Source organism: Aquarana catesbeiana, linkage group LG04, assembly GCF_042186555.1.
Source record: "Aquarana catesbeiana isolate 2022-GZ linkage group LG04, ASM4218655v1, whole genome shotgun sequence".
In the NCBI taxonomy this organism is placed as follows: domain Eukaryota; kingdom Metazoa; phylum Chordata; class Amphibia; order Anura; family Ranidae; genus Aquarana; species Aquarana catesbeiana.
In genome coordinates, this window is record NC_133327.1 from 385,082,134 (window position 1) to 385,107,475 (window position 25,342).

Here is a 25,342-nt window from a genome sequence, read left to right on the forward strand (position 1 = left end):
TGAGTGCACATGCTCAGCATCATATCCAGAGGTTGTCTTTTGGGAAATAGACGTATGAGTGCTGCCAGCATTGCTGCAGAGGTTGAAGGGGTGGGGGGGTCAGCCTGTCAGTGCTCAGACCATACGCCGCACACTGCATCAAATAGGTCTGCATGGCTGTTGTCCCAGAAGGAAGCCTCTTCTAAAAGATGCACAAGAAAGCCTGCATACAGTTTGCTGAATATAAGCAGACTAAGGACACGGATTACCGGAACCATGTCCTATGGTCTGATGAGACCAAGATAAATGTTATTGGTTCAGATGGTGTCAAGCGTGTGTGTGGCGGCAACCAGGTGAGGAGTGCAAAGACAAGTGTGTCTTGCCTACAGTCAAGCATGGTGGTGGGAGTGTCATGGTCTGGGGCTGCATGAGTGCTGCCGGCACCGGGAAGCTACAGTTCATTGAGGGAACTGTGAATGCCAGCATGTACTGTGACATACTGAAGCACAGCATGATGCCCTTCCTTCAGAGACTGGGCCGCAGGGCAGTATTCCAACACGATAACGACCCCAAACACACCTACAAGATGACCACTGCCTTGCTAAAGAAGCTGAGGGTAAAGGTGATGGACTGGCCAAGCATGTCTCCAGACCTAAACCCTATTGGGCATCTGTGGGGCATCCTCAAATGGAAGGAGGAGGAACGCAAGGTCACTAACATCCACCAGCGTCGTCATGGAGGAATGGAAGAGGACTCCAGTGGCAACCTGTGAAGCTCTGGTGAACTCCATGCCCAAGCGGGTTAAGGCAGTGCTGGGAAATAATGGTGGCCACGCAAAATATTGACATTTTGGGCCCAATTTGGACATTTTCACTTAGGGGTGTACTCACTTTTGTTGCCAGTGGTTTAGACATTAATTGCTGTGTGTTGAGTTATTTTGAGAGGACAGCAAATTTACACAGTTATACAAGCTGTACACTCACTACTTTACATTGTAGTAAAGTGTCTTTTCTTCAGTGTTGTCACATGAAAAGATATAATAAAATATTTACAAAAATGTGAGAGGTGTACTCACTTTTGGGAGATACTGTATATAAAATAATATGCAAAGTGGTTGGAGGGAAGCTTCAGAATGGCAAAGATGTTTTTATTACAAGACTGAACTCCAAGCAGCTATATATATTGTTTTACCCTGCCATAGGATTTGTCTGATCCAGGCACTCCTGCCAAATAAACATAGGACAATCTAAAATACAGTACCTAAGAATTTAGTTTCTGCATTACGCTAACTGGAGAAGTAAACACCAACAGAACAACTGCTCCTCCCATCAGTGCCCAATGTGCATTATCATCATTATACACAATTTATACAGCATCAATAGTTTGCACAGCACCTTACCAAATTAACAGCAACAATACAGTTACAATAACATTCTATATACAGTTGTGCTCATAAGTTTACATACCCTAGCAGAATTTATGATTTCGTGGCCATTTTTCAGAGAATATGAATGATAACACAAAAACTTTTCTTTCACTCTAGGTTAGTGTTTGGCTGAAGCCATTTATTATCAATCAACTGTGTTTACTCTTTTTAAATCATAATGACAACAGAAACTAACCAAATGACCCTGATCAAAAGTTTACATACCCCAGTTCTTAATACCATGTATTGCCCCCTTTAACATTAATGACAGCTTGAAGTCTTTTGTGGTATTTGTGGATGAGGCTCTTTATCTTCTCAGATGGTAAAGCTGCCCATTTCTCTTGGCAAAAGCCTCCCAGTTCCCGTAAATTCTTGGGCCGTCTTGGGTGAACTGCACGTTTGAGATCTCCCCAGAGTGGCTCAATGATATTGAGGTCAGGAGACTGAGATGGCCACTCCAGAACCTTCACTTTATTCTGCTGTAGCCAATGACAGGTCGACTTGGCCTTGTGTTTTGGATCATTGTCATGTTGCAATGTTCAAGTACATCCCATGCGTGGCTTCCTGGCTGATGAATGCAAATGTTCCTCCAGTATTTTTTGCTAACATACTGCGTTCATCTTGCCATCAATTTTTACCACATTTCCTGAGCATTTGTAGCTTACACTTCTCCAAAACATCAGCAATCCACCTCTGTGTTTCACAGTAGAAATGGTTTACCTTACATCATAGGCCTTGTTGACTCCTCTCCAAATGTAGGGTTTATGATTGTGGCCAAAAAGCTAAATTTTGGTCTCATCACTCCAAATGACTTTGTGCCAGAAGGTTTAAGGCTTATCTTTGTGCTGTTTGGCGTATTGTAAGCCGGATACTTTGTGGCATTTGCGTAGTAATGGCTTTCTTCTGGCGACTCGACCATGCAGCCCATGTTTCTTCAAGTGCCTCCTTATTGTGCATCTTGAAACAGCTACACCACATGTTTTCAGAGAGTCCTGTATTTCACCTGAAGTTATTTGTGGGTTTTTCTTTGCATCCCAAACTATTTTCCTGGCAGTTGTGGCTGAAATCTTAGTTGGTCTACCTGACCTTGGTTTGGTTTCAACAGAGCCCCTCATTTTCCACTTCTTGATTAGAGTTTGAACCCTGCTGATTGCTCATTCTCAGTTCCTTGGATATCTTTTCATATCCCTTTCCTGTTTTATACAGTTCAACTACCTTTTCCCGCAGATCCTTTGACAATTCTTTTGCTTTCCCCATGTCTCCAGGAAAACATCCAGCTGCACTGCATGAAAGATGCAAGGGTCTGTCAGGAGTCCAGAAACTCATAGACCTTTTATACACACACACTAATTACAAGCAAACAAGATCACAGGTGAGGATGGTTACCTTTAATAACCTTTCAAACTCCTTTGTGTCAACTTGTGTGCATGTTACCAGGACCAATTCACCAGGGTATGTAAACTTTTGATCAGGGTCATTTGGGTAGTTTTTTTTTAAATCATAATGACAACAGAGAGTAAACACAGTTGATAATAAATGGCTTCAGCGAAACAATAACCATGAGTGAAAGAAATGTTTTAGTGTTATTCATATTCTCTGAAAAATGGTCAAGAAATCATAAATTCTGCCAGGGTATGTAAACTTATGAGCACAACTGTAAGTGGGTTCAGAGGGCCCTGCTTGTGGGTGCTTACAATCTAAAAGAGGATCAAGTGATATACAAAGTAATGACTTTGCATATTATTTTATATATACTGTGATTCTTTACTTGCTAAATATGCTGCAGAAATCTCCCTCCGCTGAGTCTGGCTGCATCCATTTTAACTGTGGGCAGCTGAAGCTGCTGCCTGTTCACTTCCTGGATTCACACAGAAGCACACCTCCAACTCAGCAGCTCTCATTGGCCCTCTTATGACTAACCCCCCCCTCCCTTCCTGGCAAGCTCTGACTAGAGTGAGAGCCCTTTCACACTGGGGCGGTTTGCAGGCGTTATTGCGCTAAAAATACCGCCTGCAAACCGACCCAAAACAGCTTCTACTGTTTGTTCAGTGTGAAAGCCCGAGGGCTTTCACACTGAAGCGGTGCGGTGGCAGGAGAAGAAAAAAACTCCTGCAAGCCGCATCTTTGGAGCGGTGAAGGAGCGGTGAAGGAGCGGTGTATTCACCGCTCCTGCCCATTGAAATCAATGGGGCAGCGCGGCAATACCACGGCTATAGCCGCGCTATGCGAGCGGTTTTAACCCTTTTTCGGCCGCCAGCAGGGGTTAAAACCGCACCGCTAGCGGCCGAATACCGCCGCAAAAACGACCGTAAAGCATTTTACCGCCGACGCCCCCACCGCCCCAGTGTGAAAGGGGCCTGAGAGAGAGAGCTATGCATGATGTCATAAGCTTAGGCTAATGACTAGACAAAAAACAGGAATTGTGCTGTATAAGGTTTTTACTATCCAGTTAAAACAACAAGGGTGGAAGATTTAATAGATAGAAAGTTGAAAAAAAAAAATGACTTCAGGTCCGCTTTAAAGTACAGTTTATAAGGGGGAGGGGGATAGGCCCCCCTGAAGAGAGTTTTCAGGGATCACCCAAAGGTGGACAGAGTAGGAAATATCCGGACAGATTGGGGTAGGGAGTTCCAGAGGATGGGAGAGGCACAGTAGGAGTTCCGGAGGCGAGCATGGGAGCAGGTAATGAGGGGGCTAGACAGCAGGAGGTCTTGGGCGAAGAGAAGAGGCCATTTGGGCGATACGTTGAGATGAGTTTGCTGATGTAGCTTGCTGGAGATTTGTGGATAGCTTTGTATGCTGCTGTTAGCATTTTGAATTTTAATTTTTGGGCAAGCAGAGGCCAGTGGCCAGAATGGCAGAGAGGGGTGGCAGACACTGGATAAGTCTGGCAGCAGCATTCATGATAGACTGAAGGGGTGAGCTTATAAAGGTTGGCCAACCAGGAGAGAGTTGTAATAGTCGAGGTGAGAGATGAAAAACAGAGCAAATCAGTAGCTCTGCGGGGTCGTTGGGTAAGAAGGTGCATATTTTGGTGATGTTATGGTGGTTTGAACATAGACTGGATATGGGTCAGAAAGAGAGGTCAGAGTCCAGGATTTCACCTGGTATCTGAGAAGGGACCAATGGTTGTGCCATTGATCTTGGTGAATAAGTCAGGAGAGGGGGCACAGGGGAGGGAAGAAATAAAATGAGTTCAGTTTTGGAAAGACTGTTTGAGGAAGTGGTGTGACATAGTAGAGCAGCTAGCACTTGCCCCTCCCTCTTCCAGCCATACAATAGATTACAGGGATCTGATGACAAATGTATGTTTTGTAGCGCAGAATTAACAAAAGCCCCACTAGTGATCAAAAGATCATAGTTAATTTCAGGTGATCATTTTAGGTCCCACAGGGATAAAACACGCCATGAACTTTGTATTATAACCAGTTAACTAACACTGCCTGCATTTTTACTTTGCTTCTGTTTGAAACACTGTACCAATAAGTTAAGTGTAGTCTCATACCTGAATTTCTGCAGTCAGAGTGTCAATTTGGGTTTGTTGATTGTCTATGACCTAAAAGACAGAATATTTGTATGTTGATAAACCACATTTGTATGCTTGCTTTCACTTTTTTGGTATGAACACAATGACTTTAATTGGATACTATATAAATGAATTATTGCAAACAGACATTTTCTGCATAACAGTTCTCCTACACCATAACACTGAAGCCTGCAAAGCCCGACTCCAGCCAATCATTTTATTTTGTTGTGGCTAGAGTGGAGACGGGTAAGTGCTTATGTCTGTTTCCCTATTAGGAATATTTTCCCTCGCTTCCTGTATATGCTTTCCTTTTCCAGGGACCCCTCAGACAACCCCCCCCCAAATTACTTAATTGCCATAAATGTCACATAGGTTATGTGTAGAAAAATCTCACCAATAAGGTATTCCCACTCCATACATAACTGAAAGAATGAAACATTTGGCTAGTTACACGAGACAACTAAAGCTTATTTTGACGCAAACTGTTGGCGCTATATAAATTCTGTATAATAATAATAATACTTGGCATCCCTGGTTGCTCTATATGGATTCAGATGCTATTAAATCATACTTATAGTCTGATTTTGACTATTATTGGTACTATTAGAGGTTAATTTTGATTATAGCTGCTTGGTGGTGCAGATGAACCTGGTATCTCCCTCTATGGGGTCTACCATGCCCCAACCGCCCCCCCCACCCACCCAATTTCTTTTTCTTCTCTATTTCTTTTCCTCCTTTTTTTCTCTCATTTCTGTTCTTTTCCTTTCCATCATGTTGCTTTTTACCCCAGTCAAACTTGTATTGTGTCATGCTCTGGACCCGAGCACACCTGCCTTATTTCTCTGAAGGGCCCATTATACTATTCCTTGGTAACGACTATCTTATGTGTGTTTCATTGATATTTTACTGCATCCTAATGGCTGATGTTCTACGGTATTTTTTTTATAGTACCACAGTTGTCTGCGTCAGCTTTGCCCTCCCACCCTCATTATACATGTGACTGGATAAGCATTGCTTTTCGCTCTGTTGTCATTTTCCTTGTTATCTTAAACTTTCTTTAAAATTACAAATATTTAAGACATAAAAAAAAAAAATTGTCCAGAGTTCGAATTTTAGACTTTAAAAAAATCTTGAAACTAAATGCACCTGGAAGATATGGGCACTGATTCAATTCAATACACGCAGTGGAATTAAAACTGGGACTTGTGGTTTGGAATTAAAACTGGAACTTGTGGTTTGCAGATATTGAAATTATGTGAAATTAAACAATAGGACCTGCACTAGTCACTGGGGACTATACACTCTCATCAGAAACTGGTGGCTGTTTGCCTTATAAGCTGTGCCAGCTCGATTCTAGTGGTTAATAGAAGGACTAATAGAAAATGAGGTGCAGGGATAAAAAAAAATGCACATGAGCTCAAAACCAATTGATCGAAATCTCATGAATCTATTAACTGTCATTTTCACCATCTGAGTGTGGTTTTCTGTGTCGTTCGTGAATCTAGAGCACACTAACTCAAGTGTTAGGCCTGCATTGCTTTGTGTTTTGCAGCATGGCTTACTGGCTGTGTTTGTGTTGCAGGCAAGTCAGATCAAATGCAGCATTTTGTTGCATACATATTCTTGTGTTTGAGCATTCAGATGCAAAGGGTAGCGTTTAACAGCTATCTAAACGAACCCCTAAAAGTACAAAGCTGCCCTTTCCTGGATACAAAAAGGGCCAGTTTCAACAATTCTCCCACCCCGCTAGTTGCATTTCTGGATACCAAGTCTACTTTCCTCACCTTGTTTGCACGTTCATTCTGCTCTCGAAGCCGCTCATTTTCATCCTGCAGTTGTTTTGCATCCAAAATAGGGATTCGGACACCATCTTCTAGACATTTTTGAACTTTTTGCTGTAAGCTGTAAAAAATACATATTGAACCTGCAGGTATTTTACATTCTGAAATAATTTAAAACATTCAAATAGTATATGCAAATTCCCATCTTTCACAACCTTGGTATATTTCAGTGCAGGTTTAGTGGGCAATTGAGTGAAACCCACAGGTTGTAATCATTGGCCATTTTAGGCTGGCAAAGATTGTCGAATATGAAATTACGGGACAAAAAGTTGGGCAAGAGTAAAAAATATTTCTTGTCCATGAATATTTCGGAAAAGGGAAGAATAAACAAAATACCCTAATTCTCCCTTTGGGTGTTTAATACCACGTTTACCTAATAGATGCCATACTAATTAACACGGAATACATATAGCATGAAAAATTGTTATTACAGGCACCACTTAAATCGTATCTAAACACAAAAACAGAAATGTAATACATTTCAGCTTACTAGTCATTAAATATGGTGACTGCATTAGTCGTTTTTTCCCTTTATTTTCACCTGGTAATCCTGCCAGGAATGCACTTCCTGTCCTAGCCTAACAACAGTCACTCGCTATACTGTATGTTTGTATGTACATACAGCAATATATATTACTGTATGTACACAGTTATATTACTGTATGTACAGTAGTATAATATATATATATATATATATATATATATATATATATATATATATATATATATATATATATATATGTGTGTGTGTGTGTAGGAGCAGCCTCATCAACCCTAAGACAGGAATTGTCTATGACTACAAAACACCTCCTCTGTAGTCCAGAGGTGAGCTGGGCAGGGCTGATCATACTGACGGAGATTTCAGTGCAGAAAGCAGTAACAGTAAAAGTATGGTACTAAGCTCATTGAATTTCTGGCAGTATCAACAGATATTATAGTACACATTTAGAAAACAACCTTCATACCATTTATACTAGCCCAAATGGGAGCAAATACAAGAAGTTAATTGTTGGGGTTTGCATATTCTTTAAGCTTGTTCCCTTAAAATTGAAAAAAAAAAGGAAAAAAAAAAGAAAATCCCTTTAATAAAAGTAATGTGTCTTTTTTGAAGAAGAAAAGTGGTACCTGTAATCACCGTTGCCTTTATAAATCAGAATATATGCCTTTATAAAGGTCTTTTAAATAAAGTTGCTCGGCACCATGACCTTTTATCTCATTGGCAGTTGTAAAGAATAATCCTCTGTAGGGTTTCTGATTAAGGGGAAAGCCAAGGAGCACAGAAAGTACCAACATAAACCAGGCAGGAAGAACACTTTATTAGGGGAAGCTTCCACTTATCTAATTAACATCTGAATTGCAAAGAGCAATCTGCGTATATAGGAGGGGAACCTCTGTTTTTATTACACTTTAGCAATATGTCAGGAAATCACTGCGTGACATCAGCAATGGTAGATGTGCAATCACTGCTGAATTGAGGGAAACACATTTGCCTTGATTACCCTAATCAGTTTCCTTTCTACAATAAAACTGCATGCATGGTGGTGCCTTTTGCACATCATATAATTTTATCTCATCAGAACACTTGCTTAAGTTCACAAACATCAATAAAGTTCTTTAAACTTAATTGATTTATACACACCAAACTTTAAAATGAATATTTGTATCTACAGAAGTCTTACAAGATCAATTAGATGCACATTGTCCAGACTTGAAAACTTAAAAAAACAAACCTGTTGCCCTACCCTGCAAGCACATATGCACCTTTTCTTCTTTCTTCTGCTGCTCTGTTCAGTTTCCGGGAGAGAAGAAAATACCCAATACTGGATATGGAGGACATTGCTGGTGCTTGATGTTTGGGCCATGACAGGTTCTCTTTATGGAGAGATCTGGGGTCAATTAGAACCCAAATCTCTCCTCTGGGCTTCAATGCAGCTGATCAGACACAGATCGGTCTGATCGGCTGCTTTACTGGCTGGTGACGGCCAGGTAAACAAAGGATCGAAACCGAAAGTGATGAAATCCTCGTTTTCTTTCTGGTTTCTGACGTCACACAGTGGGAGGAACAACATCAGTTCCTCTCACTGTGTCCCAGGAGCCAGATGCCGCTAGGCGGATCCCTATGACAAAATGTTGTTTCTGGTTTACGTAATCCAGTGGCTCTGTAGCCGCTAGGATTACTTTTGAAGGGGATCTCCAGCTGAAAAAAATTATATCTGGGTCATCATTGACATATCACGCTTCCTATTCAACCGGTACGCTGCTAGAAGGTAAGAGGTTGAAGACTTTTTTGCCTTTAGTATCAACCTATAAAGGATAACTAAACACAAGAACAAAAAATGCCATATAACCACGCTTATCAGTCCTTAGATGTGGCAGCTGCATTAATTTTTCAAGCTATGAAAATTTTCAGCAAATACAGAAACATGCCTGTTAATCTTCCCAGAAATGCAGTGTCCTTGCCACTTCCAGCAAGCTGAACTAAAAGCAAAAACAATATTGCCTTTCGTTTGTAACTACTAATCTCCCCATCTCTTGTGTATTGCAGATGAGCAAAGGCAAACATTTTTGTAGTCCAAAGCCACCAATGATCAAGCACCCTTTTATACTGGCAGTGGGTGACTGTGCTGTATGGACTAGCAAATGTTTGTAGTTCAGCCTGGGTGGCAACCATAGCTCCTTCCACAGATACAGTGGACAACAAACATAGCCACCCTCTAACAGAAAGTTGGATCAGAGCTTTAAAAAATAAATAAATAAATAAATCGATTTGAATAGAATTTTTTTTAAAGCAGAGTTAAGGTCAGAAAGAGTGTTGCTTACAGGATTACCAAATTAGAAAAAGAAAAAAAGCCAAAATAAAAGGAAAGAAATGCAGCCACCTCATCTAAGGACTGGAAAGCTGCAACCATTACACATTTTTGAGCTTAGAAAAACCTTAAAAAAAACAACTAATGCAAGTGGGGTGATTAGCCTGCCTTCAGCGTTTAGGAACTTTATTTTATTTTTATAAAACAGCAAAGCTTGCCCCTTCCCAAGTGTAGAGAAAAACACAGGTTTGACCTGCTGCAATCCCCATAAACTTTAGAATAGTGCCAGACAGGACACACGGTCACTGTATATTAGCAATTCATTCTGCTAATTACCTAACTACGCATTTAATATAACATAGTGGTTCTTCCTGTGACAAAGTTAACAAGGAAAAGCTAGTTTGCCTAAAAACCTGATTAAGATTATGGCACACTCCATTAAACTTTAAGTCTAAGGTTGGAAATAGAAGACATTAATCTGTTTAATGTCTACAAGTATTAAGCAAAGCAGAAAGGGATCAGTGCCTAATAATGATGCAAATGCAAAGCCTTAATGATATAATGCAGCTATGGCCAAATGCTCCAGTAAAAGACTTGAACGAATGCATTTGCAAACTGAACTTGGAGGGCTGCTATCTAGATGGGGTGTTCACGTCCCAGAAAACTCCAGCGATAACTGCAATTTCATTATACAAACCTAAGTATGCTGAGATGTAATGCTGCTTTTTAAACCCTACCTGTTGTGATGGAAATGTGTGGGCTGTTATTGCATATCTCCTCCTGAAAATGCTAGTTGCATCATTGTTTCTAGCTTCTAGCCCAGATTTGCATCTTTTTACACATATATGATAGCTTTATTTATTATTTTTTTTATTTCAATTTTATTCAATTTCACATTAGACAAAATATAAAATACTTTGTTCAAAATTCTCATTCATAAAAAAAATATAGTTTTCCCCCATCTCCCCTCCCGCCCCTTCCCCTTCCCCATGCCACATTCCTTAACCACATCCGAACCGCCTCACGCCGATATACGTCCTAACTTTGAAGAGGAATATCTTTGTTATGGCATAGCTAGCTGCCATAACCCTGGTATCCTCTTCTTCGGCGGTGGTCTGGTTTCCGATAATAGTGGTCTCTGCGGCGGATTCGCCGCGAGATCACTTTTATCGGCGGCGGGAGAGGGCCCCCCTTCCGCCGCGCTCCGATGCCCAGAACCATCGGAAGCGGTGGAAGCGATTGGATCCTTCTTCCTGCTAGACATAGAGTGAGGGGAAGATGGCCCCCACCTGTCTCTATACCATTGCAAAGCAGAAGCAACGTCAAAACGTCACTTCCGCCCATAGCTCTTAAAGGGCCATTTTTTTTGATTTTTTCAAAATGATAAAATTTATTTTTTTTATTGCATTTTAGTGTAAATATGAGATCTGAGGTTTTTTGACCCCAGATCTCATATTTAAGAGGTCCTGTCATGCTTTTTTTCTATTACAAGAGATGTTTACATTCCTTGTAAAAGGAACAAAAGTGACACTATTTTTTTTTTAAAAGAACAGTGTAAAAATAAAAAATAAAAGGTAAAATAAATAAGAAAAAAAAAAAAATTTTAAACGCGCCCCGTCCCACCGAGCCTGCGTGCAGAAACGAACGCACACATGAGTAGCGCCCGCATATGAAAACGTTCAAACCACACATGTGAGGTATCGCCGCGATCGGTAGATCGAGAGCAATAATTCTAGCTCTAGACCTCCTCTAACTCAAAACATGCAACCTGTAGAGTTATTTTAAACGTTGCCCTTGGAGATTTTTAAGGGTAAAAAAGTTTGTCGCCATTCCACGAGCGGGCACAATTTTGAAGTGTGACATGTTGGGTATCAATTTACTCGGCGGAACTTTATCTTTCACAATATAACAAAAAATGGGCTAACTTTACTGCTGTCTTATTTTTTAAATTTAAAAAAGTGTATTTTTTTCCAAAAAAGTGCGCTTGTAAGACCGCTGCGCAAATACGGTGAGACAGAAAGTACAGCAACGACCGCCATTTTATTCTCTAGGGTGTTAGAAAAAAAATGTATAATGTTTGGGGGTTCTAAGTAATTTTCAAGCAAAAAAACTGTTTTTAACTTGTTAACAACAAATCTCAGAAAGAGGTTAAACATGTGTTATAATTGTCCTTCATTTATTCCTTTTACCTCTTTTTTTTCAGATTCACATTATCTCAAGTATTTCTTTGTATTCTTAAACGCTTTCCATCCTTTCCAAGTATTTGAAAATGTTTCTATTCCATCTTCTTCGTAATGATACAATTCTTCCATGTTATATATAAATTCTACCCTTTGAACCCATTCTCTTAGCGTTGGACTTTCCAATGCTTGCCAATGTATTGGGATCAGGTGTTTTGCTGCATTTATTAAATTTGGTATTATCGTTCTCTTATATTGTTTTATTGTAAGTTTGGCATTATGTAATAAATACTGTAGGTTTCTGGATTTTTAGGCATATCTACTCCCATAATTTCTTGGCTCTGTTGCATCACTTCTTGCCAAAATTTCTGAATTTTCAAACACTCCCACCATATATGTGTCATTGTTCCTCTTTTCCCACTCCCTCTCCAGCAAAGCGGCGTTTTCTCCTTTTGATATTTGCGTGCTTTGATAGGTGTTATATACAGCTTTTTTTCTCAGACAATAGGTGCAGGAACTCCCCTTTTCCAAGTCACCCCTTTTCCCCGCACCCTACCCACCTCCGAGCACCGTCCCTTGGTTCCATCCCCTACCCACCTCCCAGTACCGTCCCTTTTAGATAATACAGAGCCAAGTATCATTTTGTGGTGCTAAGTAATTTGTTTGGAATTTGGTAATGATATCAAGAAAAGCATTAAAATAAATCCCCTTCAGCCAGCAATAATAGATCCAAAAATGTACCACGCACAACAAAATCCCCCCCCCCCCCAGCAACAATAGACTCCCGGCAGCATCAACAGATCTCCGCACAGCCAGCATTAATAGACTCTCCGGCAGCCATTGACAGTATACCCTCCCCCAACAGTGGATCTCCTTCAGCAACAACTGACCCCCCAGCAACAAAAGACCCACCCCTAGCAACAATAGTCCTCCTCAGCAACAATAGACCCCCCTGCAAAATAGATCCCCTCCAGCTACAATAGATCCCCCAGCAGTGAGCATCAATACCCTGCAGCACACCCCAGCACCTCTTGCCATTACATACAGTCAGTCCAGGAAGTGCCGGAACTGCGTTCCCCCGCGTTCCCACTGAAAAAAAGCCCTGGTTATATACCATCTTGACATACATTTATAATTAGTTTCTATCGTGTTTGTATCTATTACTGATCCGCCTGCTAATGTGAACATTTTCTCTTTCTCTTGCTCACTCCAAGTTCTGCTTCCCACCTATTGAAGAAAGGTGGTACCAATGGTTCTGACAGAGTAAGAATCTTATAAATCTTGGAAATTCCATGCCTTGGTGCTTCCTGTAAGTTGAGCAATTTTTCAAATGGTAAACTTTCTCCTGATCTTATTGGATGTGGCAGTGTCTTTATAAAATGTCTTAACTGATGGTATCTTAGTTCATCTATCACTGGTAACTCCTTTTTGAGTCTTAATTCCTGTGATTGTGTATATCTCTCCCTCTTTCATAATATTCTTTAATCGTGCATTTTTATCCTTAATCCATACTCCAAATAGTGTCTCATTCCCTGGAAAAAAGTTTGTCCCTATGAGTGGTATTAAGTGGTGAATTGTATTCCCATTTCCTTTTTCTGTGTATCAAATCCCATATCTTAAATACGATCATTGTTAATTCACTTGTGTCCTTTGAAAAATTACAATATTGTTGTGGTACCCATATCCCCTTATTCAATTGTGTATTACTTAACGTGTTTTCAATTTTAACCCAACTTTTCCCATGTGAATTAAATGTCCAATCTATAAATCATCATAACAAAACTGCATTGCAATATCTTTTAATACCCGTTAAAGCTAATCCTCTGTGTATTTTATCTTTACTTAGTACTGCAAATTGTATTCTTGTTTTTTTGTGCTGCCATATTAACATAAGTATCATCTTCTTTAACCACTTGCTGACCAGCTGCCGTCATACTGCGGCAGGTCGGCACAATCCCGCAAACCGTCGTAGCTGTACGCCGGCTCCTTTAAGCGGGATAGCAGGCGCGCACCCACTGCATTGCGGGTTGCCAATGCTTGTGCCCGCGGGCACGAGAAGTAGAACAGGGACGTGTGTGTGTGTGTCAACACACAAATCCCTGTTCTGAGAGGAGAGGCAGATCGTGAGTTCTTAATAGCTAGGAACCATGATCTGTCATCTCCTATAATCAGTCCCCTCCCCCCACAATTAGAACACACAGTAAGGGAACACAGTTAACCCCTTGATTGCCCCCTAATGTTAACCCCTTCCCTGCCAGTGACATTTACACAGTAATCAGTGCATTTTCTAGCACTGATCGCTGTATAATTGTCAATGGTTTCAAAAATGTGTCAAAATTGTCCAATGTGTTCGCCATAATGTCGCAGTCCTGATAAAAATCACAGATCGCTGCCATTACTAGTAAAAAAAAAAAAAAAATTCCATAAATCTATCCCCTATTTTGTAGATGCTATAACTTTTGCGCAAACCAATCAATATATGCTTATTGCGATTTTTATTACCATAAATATGTAGATGAATATATATCAGCCTAAACTGAGGAAAAAATTATCTTTTTAAAAAAAAAATTAGGGATATTTATTATAGCAGAAAGTACAAAATACTGTGTTATTTTTCAAAATTGTGGCTCTTTTTTTGTTTAAAGCACAAAAAATAAAAATCAAATGCCACCAAAAGAAAGCTCTATTTGTGGGAAAAAAGGACATCAACTTTGTTTGGGTACAGCGTCGCACCACCGCGTAATTGTCAGTTAAAGCGACGCAGTGCCGAATCGCAAAAAATGGCCTGGTCATTGAGCAGCCAAATCTTCCAGGGCTGAAGTGGTTATTGTCTTAAAATACGCCTGTGGAAACATATATAGGAAGCATCTGAAATAGTTCGAATTACTCCCTAGGACACACGTAACCCCTTCCCCTGCTGGTGTCATTTACACAGTAATCAGTGCATTTTTATAGCACTGATCGCTGTATAAATGTCACTGGTTCCAAAATAGTGTTAAAAGTGTCCAATGTGTCCGCCGCCATGTCGCAGTCACAATAAAAATCGCAAACCACCGCCATTACTAATAAAAAAAAAAAATGTATAATAAAAATGCCATAAATCTATCCCCTATTTTGTAACTTTTGCGCAAGCCAATGAATATATGCTTATTGCGATTTTTTTTACCAAAAATATGTAGAAGCATATCGGTCTAAACTGAGAAAGAAATTTTTTTTATATATTTTTGGGGACATTATAGCAAAAAGTTAAAAATATTGCTTCTTTTTCAAAATTGGCTTTTTTTTTTGTTTATAGCGCAAAAAATAAAAACAGCAGAGGTGATCAAATACCACCAAAAGAAAGCTCTATTTGTGGAAAAAAAGGACGTCAATTTTGTTTGGGTGCAACGTCGCACGACCGCGCAATTGTCAGTTAAAGTGACGCAGTGCCGTATTGCAAAAAGTGCTCTGGTCAGGAAGGGGGTAAATTCTTCCGGGGCTGAAGTGGTTAAGTAACTCAAAAGATTGCAAAAGATTCATGTTGATCTTTACTGCTACCGTTGGATGTCGATATAGTGTTTTAACCCGTCGAGTCATTTTTGTTTTCTCTTCTATTGTAGCAGTCATGAATGCCCAGTCTATCCTGTCAAATGCTTTTTCCGCATCTATTGACAGGAATAGAGCTGGAGGTCCATCTCTTTTTATTTTTTGTAGGGGTAACAACGTTCTTACTCTGTTGTCTCTTCGTTCTCTCCCAGGTATGAACCCCATCTGGTCTGTATGTATTCAATCAGGCATTAATCTTTTTAATCTAGTGGCTAATATTTTGGCATACAGTTTTGTGTCTACATTTATTAATGATATTGGTCTATAACTGGCACATTGCGTTATATCTTTTCCTTCTTTTGGTACTACTGTGATATAGGCCAACAGTAATTCCCTCCTCATTTCCGTCCCTTCATCTATTGAATTCCAGTAAGAACATAATTTTGGAACTAATTGGTATTTACATTTTCTATAGTAGATTACGGATAATCCATCCGGCCCTGGACTCTTTCCCGTGACTGTCTCCTTTAGTGCTGTAGAGATTTCTTCTTGCGTTATTGGTCTCTCTAGATCTAACATTTCCTTCACTTAATTTAGGAAAATTTGGCCTCTTTTACATCAGCTTGTATCTTTTCTTTATTTTCTGATTCTTTTGTTTGTTCCCCTGTTAATCTTATTGAGTGTAGTGCACTATAAAACTTTTTGAATATTCTTGCGATTTCTGATGTAGTATTCACCAGTTCCCCTGAGCTGTTTTTAATTTTTTCTATAAAGCTTAGGCGACTTCTTTTTCCTTAATTCATTATAGCTTTAAATGAAAGAGTCTTAACGATTAAAGATTTAATTTGAGCCATGGAAACGAAATGGTTCTAGTTATTATAATGGCATTAGATGCTCATCACCAAGTCCATTGCTGTTGGCGTTCTATTTTCTGATTCTAGCTGTTATGATGTTTACAGCTATACAAACAGCATTCTCATCAAAGGACAGTTCTTACCTTTGTACAGTCAGCACTAATTCTTTTTCCCTCTGTTTCTGGCACTCTGTCTGGGCTTCTTTTTCTTTACATTGTGTCCTTGACTCATTCACTAGTTTTTCAAGACACATCATGTTCTCCCGCAGTTGCTGGTTTTCCTCCTCTAATAAATGAAGCTTTACACAAAAAACAAAAACAAAACATTCATTTAAAGCTTGCACATAATATGATGCTTACCGAAAATCTGGCTTTGAAACTTCTTCAAACTTATTGAGCCTCTTGTATAGTGTAATCTGCAAAGTGTATATGCCATTTGTAGAAGCCTATGAAATACTTTAATTTTCCACCATGCCTTGGAAAGGTGACAGGTGGAGTGTGAGTGATTGCAAATGGCAGCTCAAATGCTTTCCTTTTTGACACCTTTAACACAGCACCCGTGTTCCAGCTCCCAGCTATTACAGCTTGTGTTACCACGGTGTTTGACAGTGCCTGAAGTAGTTTTCTGCAAGGTCAATTTATTAAAGGAAACCACAGAATGTCATTTTAATGGTATGAATTAGAGAACTAATTTGAATGCCCAGTGCAAGAGCACTGGAAAGAACCGCTATTGTATCTATTATAGACAGACCAAGTATTGTTATAGTATCGTTATAAAAATAGTACATTTTATTACAAATATATATATTGACTTTGTAGGTACAGCTTATATTTACCATGTACAATCAGAACTGTTGATAAAACATGTATTTTTTCCATTTTGTTAAACTTTTGTACTTTTTTGCAAAGTGTCTATCAAATACTAATATGGTATATTTTTGGCATTTTCTGCATTATAGAAACCCTATACCCAATTTGACATAAAAAAACCTCTGAAGGACTGATTTGTCTGTAACATGTAAGGTGTCAACACTTGTATGCATCACCACTAGCCTGCTTGTTCTCAGGGCAGTGGGTTCATATACCATTGCAATTTTGGGTACCTTGTATCTTTGATTTTATTGAAGTCACCAATGTTCTTATCCATTTTTATTTATATATATTAAAATGTACTATTTTTAAAACAATACTCGGTCTGTCTATAATAGAACCAATAGGGGTGCTTTCCAATGCTCTTGCACTGGGCATTCCAATTGTTTCAATTTACCGGATCGGTCAGACTAAGTTATTTGGTATACACACACCAATCCTTTTTTGATTTAGAGAACAAGTGACCACTTCTACAGGCAAACATACAATAGAACTCAGGTGTTCCTCAAACTGTTAATGTCGTCAACGAAAATATTTTAGTTGACTAAATTAACATATTTTAGTTGACTAAAATACAACTAAATCTAAAACAATTCAGATGGCTAAAATAATATGACTAAAACTAAAATGGCATTTTAGTAAAAAAAAAGACTGTCTAAAACGAAATCATCGAAATTTGATGTCAAAATTAACACTGCACTACCACATAAGAATAAATAGGGGGCATCTACTAAGCTGCTGAAAGAAAAAAAAAAAAAAAGGAAAAATGCTTTTGTTATTTTTTTTTCTTAATATTTAATGTTGGTAATATATTCAGGTAATATGTGCAATGGCATTACAGCCAACAGAGTTTACATTTTTTTGAGTTTTTTTATAAGTTGTTTTAGGCACTTATGTTAGTCAAAAAATAGGAATTTTTTTTGTCATACTTACCTGTAAAATCCTTTTCTTTGAGTACATCATGGGACACAGAGTCAGGCTAATATTCATTACCTACTGGGTTATACTCCATCACCAGGTGAATGGACACTGGTAGACCAAAGGTCTTCAGACAGGAAGTGATCCCCTATATAACCCCTCCCACATAGGAAGCACTTCAGTGTTGTAGCAAGCACTGAATCCTCAAAAAAAAAAAAAAAATTGAAATAAAAAAAAAAAGGAGGGGAGGGATCTCTGTGTCCCATGATGTACTTAAAGAAAAGGATTTTACAGGCAAGTATGACGAAAAAAAACTATTTTATTTTTCATACATCATGGGACACAGAGTCAGGCTAATATTCATCACCTACTGAGATGTCCCAGAGCAATATCCTTGAGGGGAGGGAGACACCCTGTCAAACAATAGCCATCAGAACTTATACGGCAGCCCGCGGTACACTGCGTCCGAAAGCCGAAACCTCGGCTGCTCGAACATCCACTTGATAAAATTTTGTGAACGTATGCACTGAAGGCCAAGTAGCAGCCTTACAAATCTGAGCCACAGATACCTGATGGCAAAAAGCCCAGGAGGTTCCTACACCCCTGGTAGAATGAGCTCTCACCCTAAAAGGGAGGAGCTTTACGTTTCAGACCGTAGGCCTGAATGACCAATTGATGGACCCAATTTGCAATGGAAGCTTTGGAAGCTGCCTGCCCTTTCTTGGGTCCTTTTCGTAAAACAAAAAAGGAGCCTGATCCTCGGATCGCCGCAGATCTAGACAAATAAACCTTGACTGTCCAGACAACGCCCAAAGAATGCAGTCGCCTCTCTTCCTCCAAACAAGGCTGAGAGAAAAAAGAAGGCAAAATAATGTCCCGATTTAAATGAAAGGCCGACACCATTTGGCAAAAAGGATGGAACAGGTCGTAACAAGACCCTGTCCTGGTGAAGGATCAAGTATGGTTCCCTGCACAAAATGGCCACCAACTCCGACATCCTTCTAGCCGAGGTGATGGCCATCAGGAAGGCTAGCTTGCGTGACAGCAAGTCTAATGGAATTTCCTTGATAGGTTCAAATGGCTATTTCTGTAACACAGACAAGTCCCAAGGACACATAGGTGACCTAATGGGGGGAAGCAAGCGAATTACCCCCTGCATAAAGGTTCGGATCAGTGAATTGGAGGCTAAAGGCGTTTGGAAGAATATTGATAGAGCCGAAACTTGACCTCTGATTGTACTCAAAGCCAATTTGATTTCCACAGCTGACTGTAGAAAAGAGAGAATTCTCCCAATAACGTATTTTTGGAGATGCCATTTTCTGGCTTCATACCAAGCAATATAAGTCTTCCAGACCTTATGATAAATTTTTCTAGTGACAGCTTTTCTAGCATTCACTAGGGTAGACACTACTGATCCCAAGATGCCACGGTCCTTTAACAGCCTGGCTTCAATAGCCATGGCGTAAAATTTAGTCTGTAAATTGGGGTGGAATATAGGACCTTGAGACAGTAGATCGGGGGACGTGGAAGCGTCCATGGCCCGTCTATTGTCAGTTTTACAATCTCCGGGAACCAGGGCCTTCTGGGCCAGGCTGGTGCAACCAGAATGACTGGAACCCCCTCTTTCTCAATCCTGCGCAACAAATGTGGAAGGAGAGGGATCATAGGAAAACCAGGGAGTACTGTCTCCATGGAACTATCAGAGCATCTGCTCCAATTGCCAGAGGATCCCTTGTTTGGGACACAAATTGCTGTAAGCTTGTTGTTGAACCTGGATGCCAATAGGTCGACCTCTGGCCATCCCCAACGCAGGCAAATTTCCTGGAATACACCTGGGTGTAGGGACCATTCCCCTGGGCAGATCTGCTGGCGGCTGAGATAGTCGGCCTTCCAGTTCTCTACTCCCGGGATATGGACTGCTGATATAATCGGCACATATCCCTCTGCCCAGGCTAGTATGTGGTTCACCTCCTTCAGAGCTGAACGACTCCTGGTAGAGCTTTGGTGGCATTGTCGGACTGAACCCTGATAGGGCAGTCCTGAAGCTCCACCCTCCAGGACCGTAGGGCCAGATGTACTGCCTGTAATTCCGGGACGTTGATGGGCAGGATCTGTTCTGTCCCTGACCATTTCCCCTGAGCTGTGAGCCCTTCTAGGGTTGCTCCCCTGCCTGAGAGACTGGCATCTGTAGTCAGTACTCTCCAAGTTACCGGGAGAAAGGATTTTCCCTTTCGCAGGTTCTGATCCTGCAACCACCAGTTTAGGCTTATGCGTGCCCGAGGAGATAAGTACATTGGATAATGCTCTTCTGGTCCAGGCCAACAAGATGTCTTGTTGTAAAGGCCAGGAATGAAACTGGGCATAGGGCACTGCCTCGAAGGAGGATACCATCCTCCCTAGAAGATTCATACAGAGCCAAATAATGGAGGGTTGTCTGGTGCCCCTTATCTGATGCACTTAAACCTTCAGGGCACAGATCCTTATGGGTGGCAAAAAAATTCTTGCTTGGACCGTATCTAGGATCAGACCTAAATAGACTTTGAGCTGGTTTCAAGGCTGACGTTTCTGTATTTATGATCCAGCCTAAGCTTTTCAAATACCGCACTGTGCATATTATGCTCTGTTCTAGAGCCTATAATGAGTGATCTCTGAGAAGGAGATCGTCCAGATACTCAAGCACTAGGATCCTTTGGGCTCTAAAAGACCCAGTACTGGTGCTAGGACCTTTGTGAACACCCGGGGAGCTGTAGCCAGCCCAAAGGGTAGAGCCACAAACTGAAAGTGATGTTCCTCTACTGCAAAACGTAGGAACCTCCGATGAGGCTGAAAGATAGGTATGTGTAAATACGTGTCTTTTAAACCGATGGAGGCTAGAAAGTGTCCCCTCTGGAGTGAGGCTACTACTTTTGTTGCCAGCAGTTTAGACATTAATGGTTGTGTGTTGAGTTATTTTGAGGGGACAACAAATTTACACTGTTATACAAGCTGTACACTCACTACTTTACATTGTAGCAAAGTGTAATTTCTTCAGTGTTGTCACATGAAAAGATATAATAATATATTTACAAAAATGTGAGGGGTGTACTCACTTTTGTGAGATACTGTAAATTGTCTGGCCAAGCAACAGTGAAGAACTATTTGAACTTACCCTTTCGCTCTGCCTTTGTACATCCTCAAGTGTAGGGAGGTCAGCTACATATTTTTCCAGAGTTTCAATCCGCCTTTGCTTCTCCCGATTAATCTCATTCTCTTTTTGGCATTTCTTTCTTAGACTGTTAATGTACTTGTCTCTGGTTTTTATCTAGATGTGCAATAAGAAGACACCAAATAAATGAATCAATATTATTTAAGGATGAAGGATGATAGTGGATGAAAACAGAAAATATAACAAAGGCATACACACTAGGTGAGTTTAATATACAGGTATGAAAACACTGCAACAACAGCATGTTACTTGTGAGCTTTGAAATATGCAAGGATGTTTAGCCTATGTTAATAAAAGCGTGATATTGTCTTAGGTGACCCTATCAGGATGAATCACTCTGTATGAAAAGGCATAAACAGAAGAGGCGCTAAATAATTTTCCGGTGGCTTGTTTGGCCATATGTAACATTTTTACCCCCCCAACCCCCCCGAAGGTCACATTTCAGCCTTGCCTCACTATGACCAGAGGCTTACTCACTACATGAGTCTTCAGAGACTAGGTTACACCAGATGCAGTGCAACAGCTCTGGACCTGTAGACCGTTCCGCTCTTTTAGAGTCTGGACACGTTTTTCAAATGTAGATTTACTTCAGGCCAGATGGCCTTACTTACAGAGTGAGCCTTCAAAGACTGGGTTCACCATTCTGGACCTGGAGAGCATTCTGTGGCTGTCCGGTACCTAAAAGGTCAAATTCCAGGCTAGCTGTACAATCTTCAGTCCAGCATAGTTTGGGTACAGCTTCCAAAGCTGTTGTTGAAGATATGCCGATCTGGATAACTGCCAGTAGAGATCAGCTCAAACAGCATTTTTTCAGAATATTAATTGAAAACACAGAAGAAAAAATATCTACAGAATAACCCACATGAAAAAAATAAAATAAAAAGGCAAACTTATAGTTAGAGTTTTTTTCTCAGCAGAGCTGAGGAAAAAGCATCCAAACCTGTTAGGACACTTGCAAAAAACATGAGACATGATGGTTAGAGGTGAGATTATATGGGTGCTAGCTTGATGTTTTTTTTATCTGGCCCGTACACACAATCGGACTTTTTGACAACATGCAAATTAGCTGTTTTGGAGCAACATCCAACCGTGTGTACGCTCCATCAGACAAACTTTTTCTGTTTTCATCGGACTTTTGTTGGCTGTGCGAACACACAAACTTTCCGGCAACAAAGTACGATCGTGTGTACACAAAACCATCAGACTTTTGTACAAACTACAGTATGCAGCCGCGAGAATGTTCTCAGCGCGATCCCATTGCGCTGGTTCTCGGCGACAGGGTACTGTACATCTCGCGCTGGCTGCAATAGGAAAAACAAATTTTTCTACTGCAGCCAGCGCGAGAGGGAATTCCCCTCTGGGAGCATACTAGGCCCTTAAGGGGAACCCCCTACGCCGAAAATCCATACCAGACCCTTATCGGAGCATGCAGCCTGGCCGGTCAGGAAGGGGGGTGGGACAAGCGGGAGCCCCCCCCGAATCGTTCCAGGCCGCATGCCCTCAACATGGGGGGTGGGTGCTTTGGGGGAGGGGGGGCCCTGCAGCCCCCCTTCCCCAAATCACCTTGTCGCCATGTTGATGAGGACAAGGGCCTCTTCCCGACAACCCTGGCCGTTGGTTGTCGGGGTCTGCGGGCTTATCGGAATCCAGGAGCCCCCTTTAATGGGACTGTGATGTCATAAGGGGGTGGGGTCACCAAATGACGTCACCCGGTGACCACGCCCCATGCCTATATAAGTCATTGCGAAGGCGCTCACACAGCATTACAGCGGGAGAGAGTGTTGTGTCAACATCAGAAGAAGAGAAGAGGGAAGAAGACGCCGAAGAAGACTGGGCCACCGCTAGCAAGAGAGCGGCAAAAGAGCAGAAGATAGCGAAGGAGCCCGGCAGAAGAACCGGACATCGGGAGAAGAGGCCGGAAAGAGCCCCGAAGTCGGCTTAAAAACCTGTGTAGTGTGTTTTTTTATTGACACTTTTTTCCCTAGTTGAATGGGTAGGGGTACGATGTACCCCATACTCATTCACATAGGGTGGGGGGCCGGGATCTGGGGGCCCCCTTATTAAAGGGGGCTCCCAGATCAGATTCCGAAAAGCCCCTCCGCCCGCAGACCCCGACAACCAACGGCCAGGGTTGACGGGAAGAGGCCCTTGTCCTCATCAACATGGGGACAAGGTGCTTTGGGGGAGGGGGGACGCAGCCCCCCCCCTCCCCCAAAGCACCCACCCCCCATGTCGAGGGCATGCGGCCTGGTACGGTTCAGGAGGGGGGGCTGCTAGCTCGTCCCCATCCCCTTTCCTGACCGGCCGGACTGCGTGCTCGGATAAGGGTCTGGTATGGATTTTGGGGGGAACGAACCCCCATGCCGTTTTTTCGGCGTAGGGGGTTCCCCTTAAAATTCATACCAGACCTAAGGGCCTGGTATGCCCCTGGAGGGGAACCCATGCCAGTTTTTTATTTAAAATTTGGCGTGGAGTTCCCCCCTCATGATTCATACCAAACACAGTGCCTGGCATTGACGGGGATCCGAGTCGGATCCCCGCACCAGTGTGAACCCGGCTCGCAAGGTGTCAATCTCGCCGATAAAAGCGGCGAGATTGACACAATATCAGACGATACAGAAGTTGACCAAAGGGTGGTGGTAAAGAGCTGAAAAACCACGTGATTTGGTGAAAGTTGGCCCGAAAAAGTTCTGCCGTGTGTATGCAATACAAACTTACGGCCAACGCCCTTTGTACAAAAATCCACGGGAAAGTTTGTACAAAGTCCTATCGTGCGTATGAGACTTAAGAGTGACAACTGTGTCCATCAAAGGACGATAAAGAAAAACCTTTTTGAAGTACCTCTCTACAATAAATGCACATTTTCTTCATGTTTGTTTCTTTAATAACACTGCAAGTGAGCTCCTAATTTTCTGTGGTGAGCTAGCAGCCCTGCCTCTGCTGCACTGAAATTCCACTTGGCTTTTCCCTGCTGGACTACAAGATAGCTCTCTCCCTCTCCTCCTCTCTCAAAGCCTATCTCCATGTTTACTTTCAATGTACATGATTGTACAGTGGCCCAAACAAAATATTTCCTTGACTAGTTTCTGCCGCCGCTGTCAGTGCTGTATGAAAATGTATGTAGCATGACTTGTATACAGCAATGTGTTTCAGCAGCACTACAGGGACATCCCAGTTGTGCTGAGCACTGCTCAGCCATTCACAGGAAGCCTGGAGCTAGACCAGCGGTCTCCAAACTTTTTAACAAAGGGCCAGTTTACTATCCTTCAGACTTCAGAAGAGCTGGACTTTGGCAGTGGGAGTAGAAAGCATCCTGGTGTTGGTAAGTCAACCATACAAGGATCACATTTATGCAATTTCCTGCTGAAAACACACTTTTGTGATGTGGTGTGTTGCAGTACCATTCATTTGAAATGACAATCCAATGCACAAAGGCAGGGGTCTCAAAGCTTTCTAAACAAAAAGCCATTTTACTGTCCTTCGAACTTTAGGGGGGCTGGATTGTGGTCAGTGGAAGTAGAAAATTGCCTGTGTCAGTGGGAAAAAGCAATGCCCCATCATTGGTGTCAGTGGAAAGAATAGTGCCCCATTATTGGTGTCAGTGGGAGGAATAGTGCCCCATTATTGGTGTCAGTGGAAGGAATAATCCCCAATCATTGGTGTCAATGGGAAGAATAGTGCACCATTATTGGTATCAGTGGGAGAAATAGTGCCCCATCATTGGTGTCAGTGGCAGGAATTATGCCCTACTGTTCATGTCCGTGGGAGGAATGGCCCCTGGGGTGCAGTTTGGAAACCACTTAGCTAGACAAACAGTATAAAAACACCTTTGTGGGTGTTTTTTCATAAAAATGTGGCGCAGAGAGATAATAAAGGTTAATGATAAACAAGCAGTTAATCAGGGAGGTAAAATATTTTTCCCCCACTTTTAGGTTTACTTTTTGTGTAAGTAAAAAAAAAAAAAAAAAAGACCAATTTGTCTATACAGTTTAAAGTGGTTCTAACGCCTTAAGGTTTTTTACATTAATTCATTCTATGCTGAAGCTCCCCCCTCCCCCCTTTTTCTTACCTGAGCCCGATCCGATCCAAGGATGTGCAGGAGCACAGATTCTCCAGCCGCTGTCTCTCTCATTGTACAGATTGATAGCAACAGGAGCTATTGGCTCCCGCTGTTGTCAGTCAAATTCTGTGACACGGGAGCGGGGGACAGGG

The 25,342-nt window shown here is 41.5% G+C and overlaps 1 protein-coding gene across 3 annotated transcripts in view; it reads right to left on the minus strand.

Moving 5' to 3' along the window:
- Nucleotides 1-25,342, minus strand: part of CEP85L (centrosomal protein 85 like) — a 212,905-nt gene that overhangs the window by 22,160 nt on the left and 165,403 nt on the right. For all 3 annotated transcript variants that reach the window (XM_073627156.1, XM_073627157.1, XM_073627158.1), the window contains 4 exons: nucleotides 21,074-21,226; nucleotides 16,282-16,436; nucleotides 6,716-6,833; nucleotides 4,911-4,961 (listed from right to left, as the gene is read on the minus strand). In XM_073627156.1, the coding sequence (XP_073483257.1) occupies nucleotides 4,911-4,961; nucleotides 6,716-6,833; nucleotides 16,282-16,436; nucleotides 21,074-21,226 (477 nt within the window). The remainder of the gene's footprint in view (nucleotides 1-4,910; nucleotides 4,962-6,715; nucleotides 6,834-16,281; nucleotides 16,437-21,073; nucleotides 21,227-25,342) is intronic.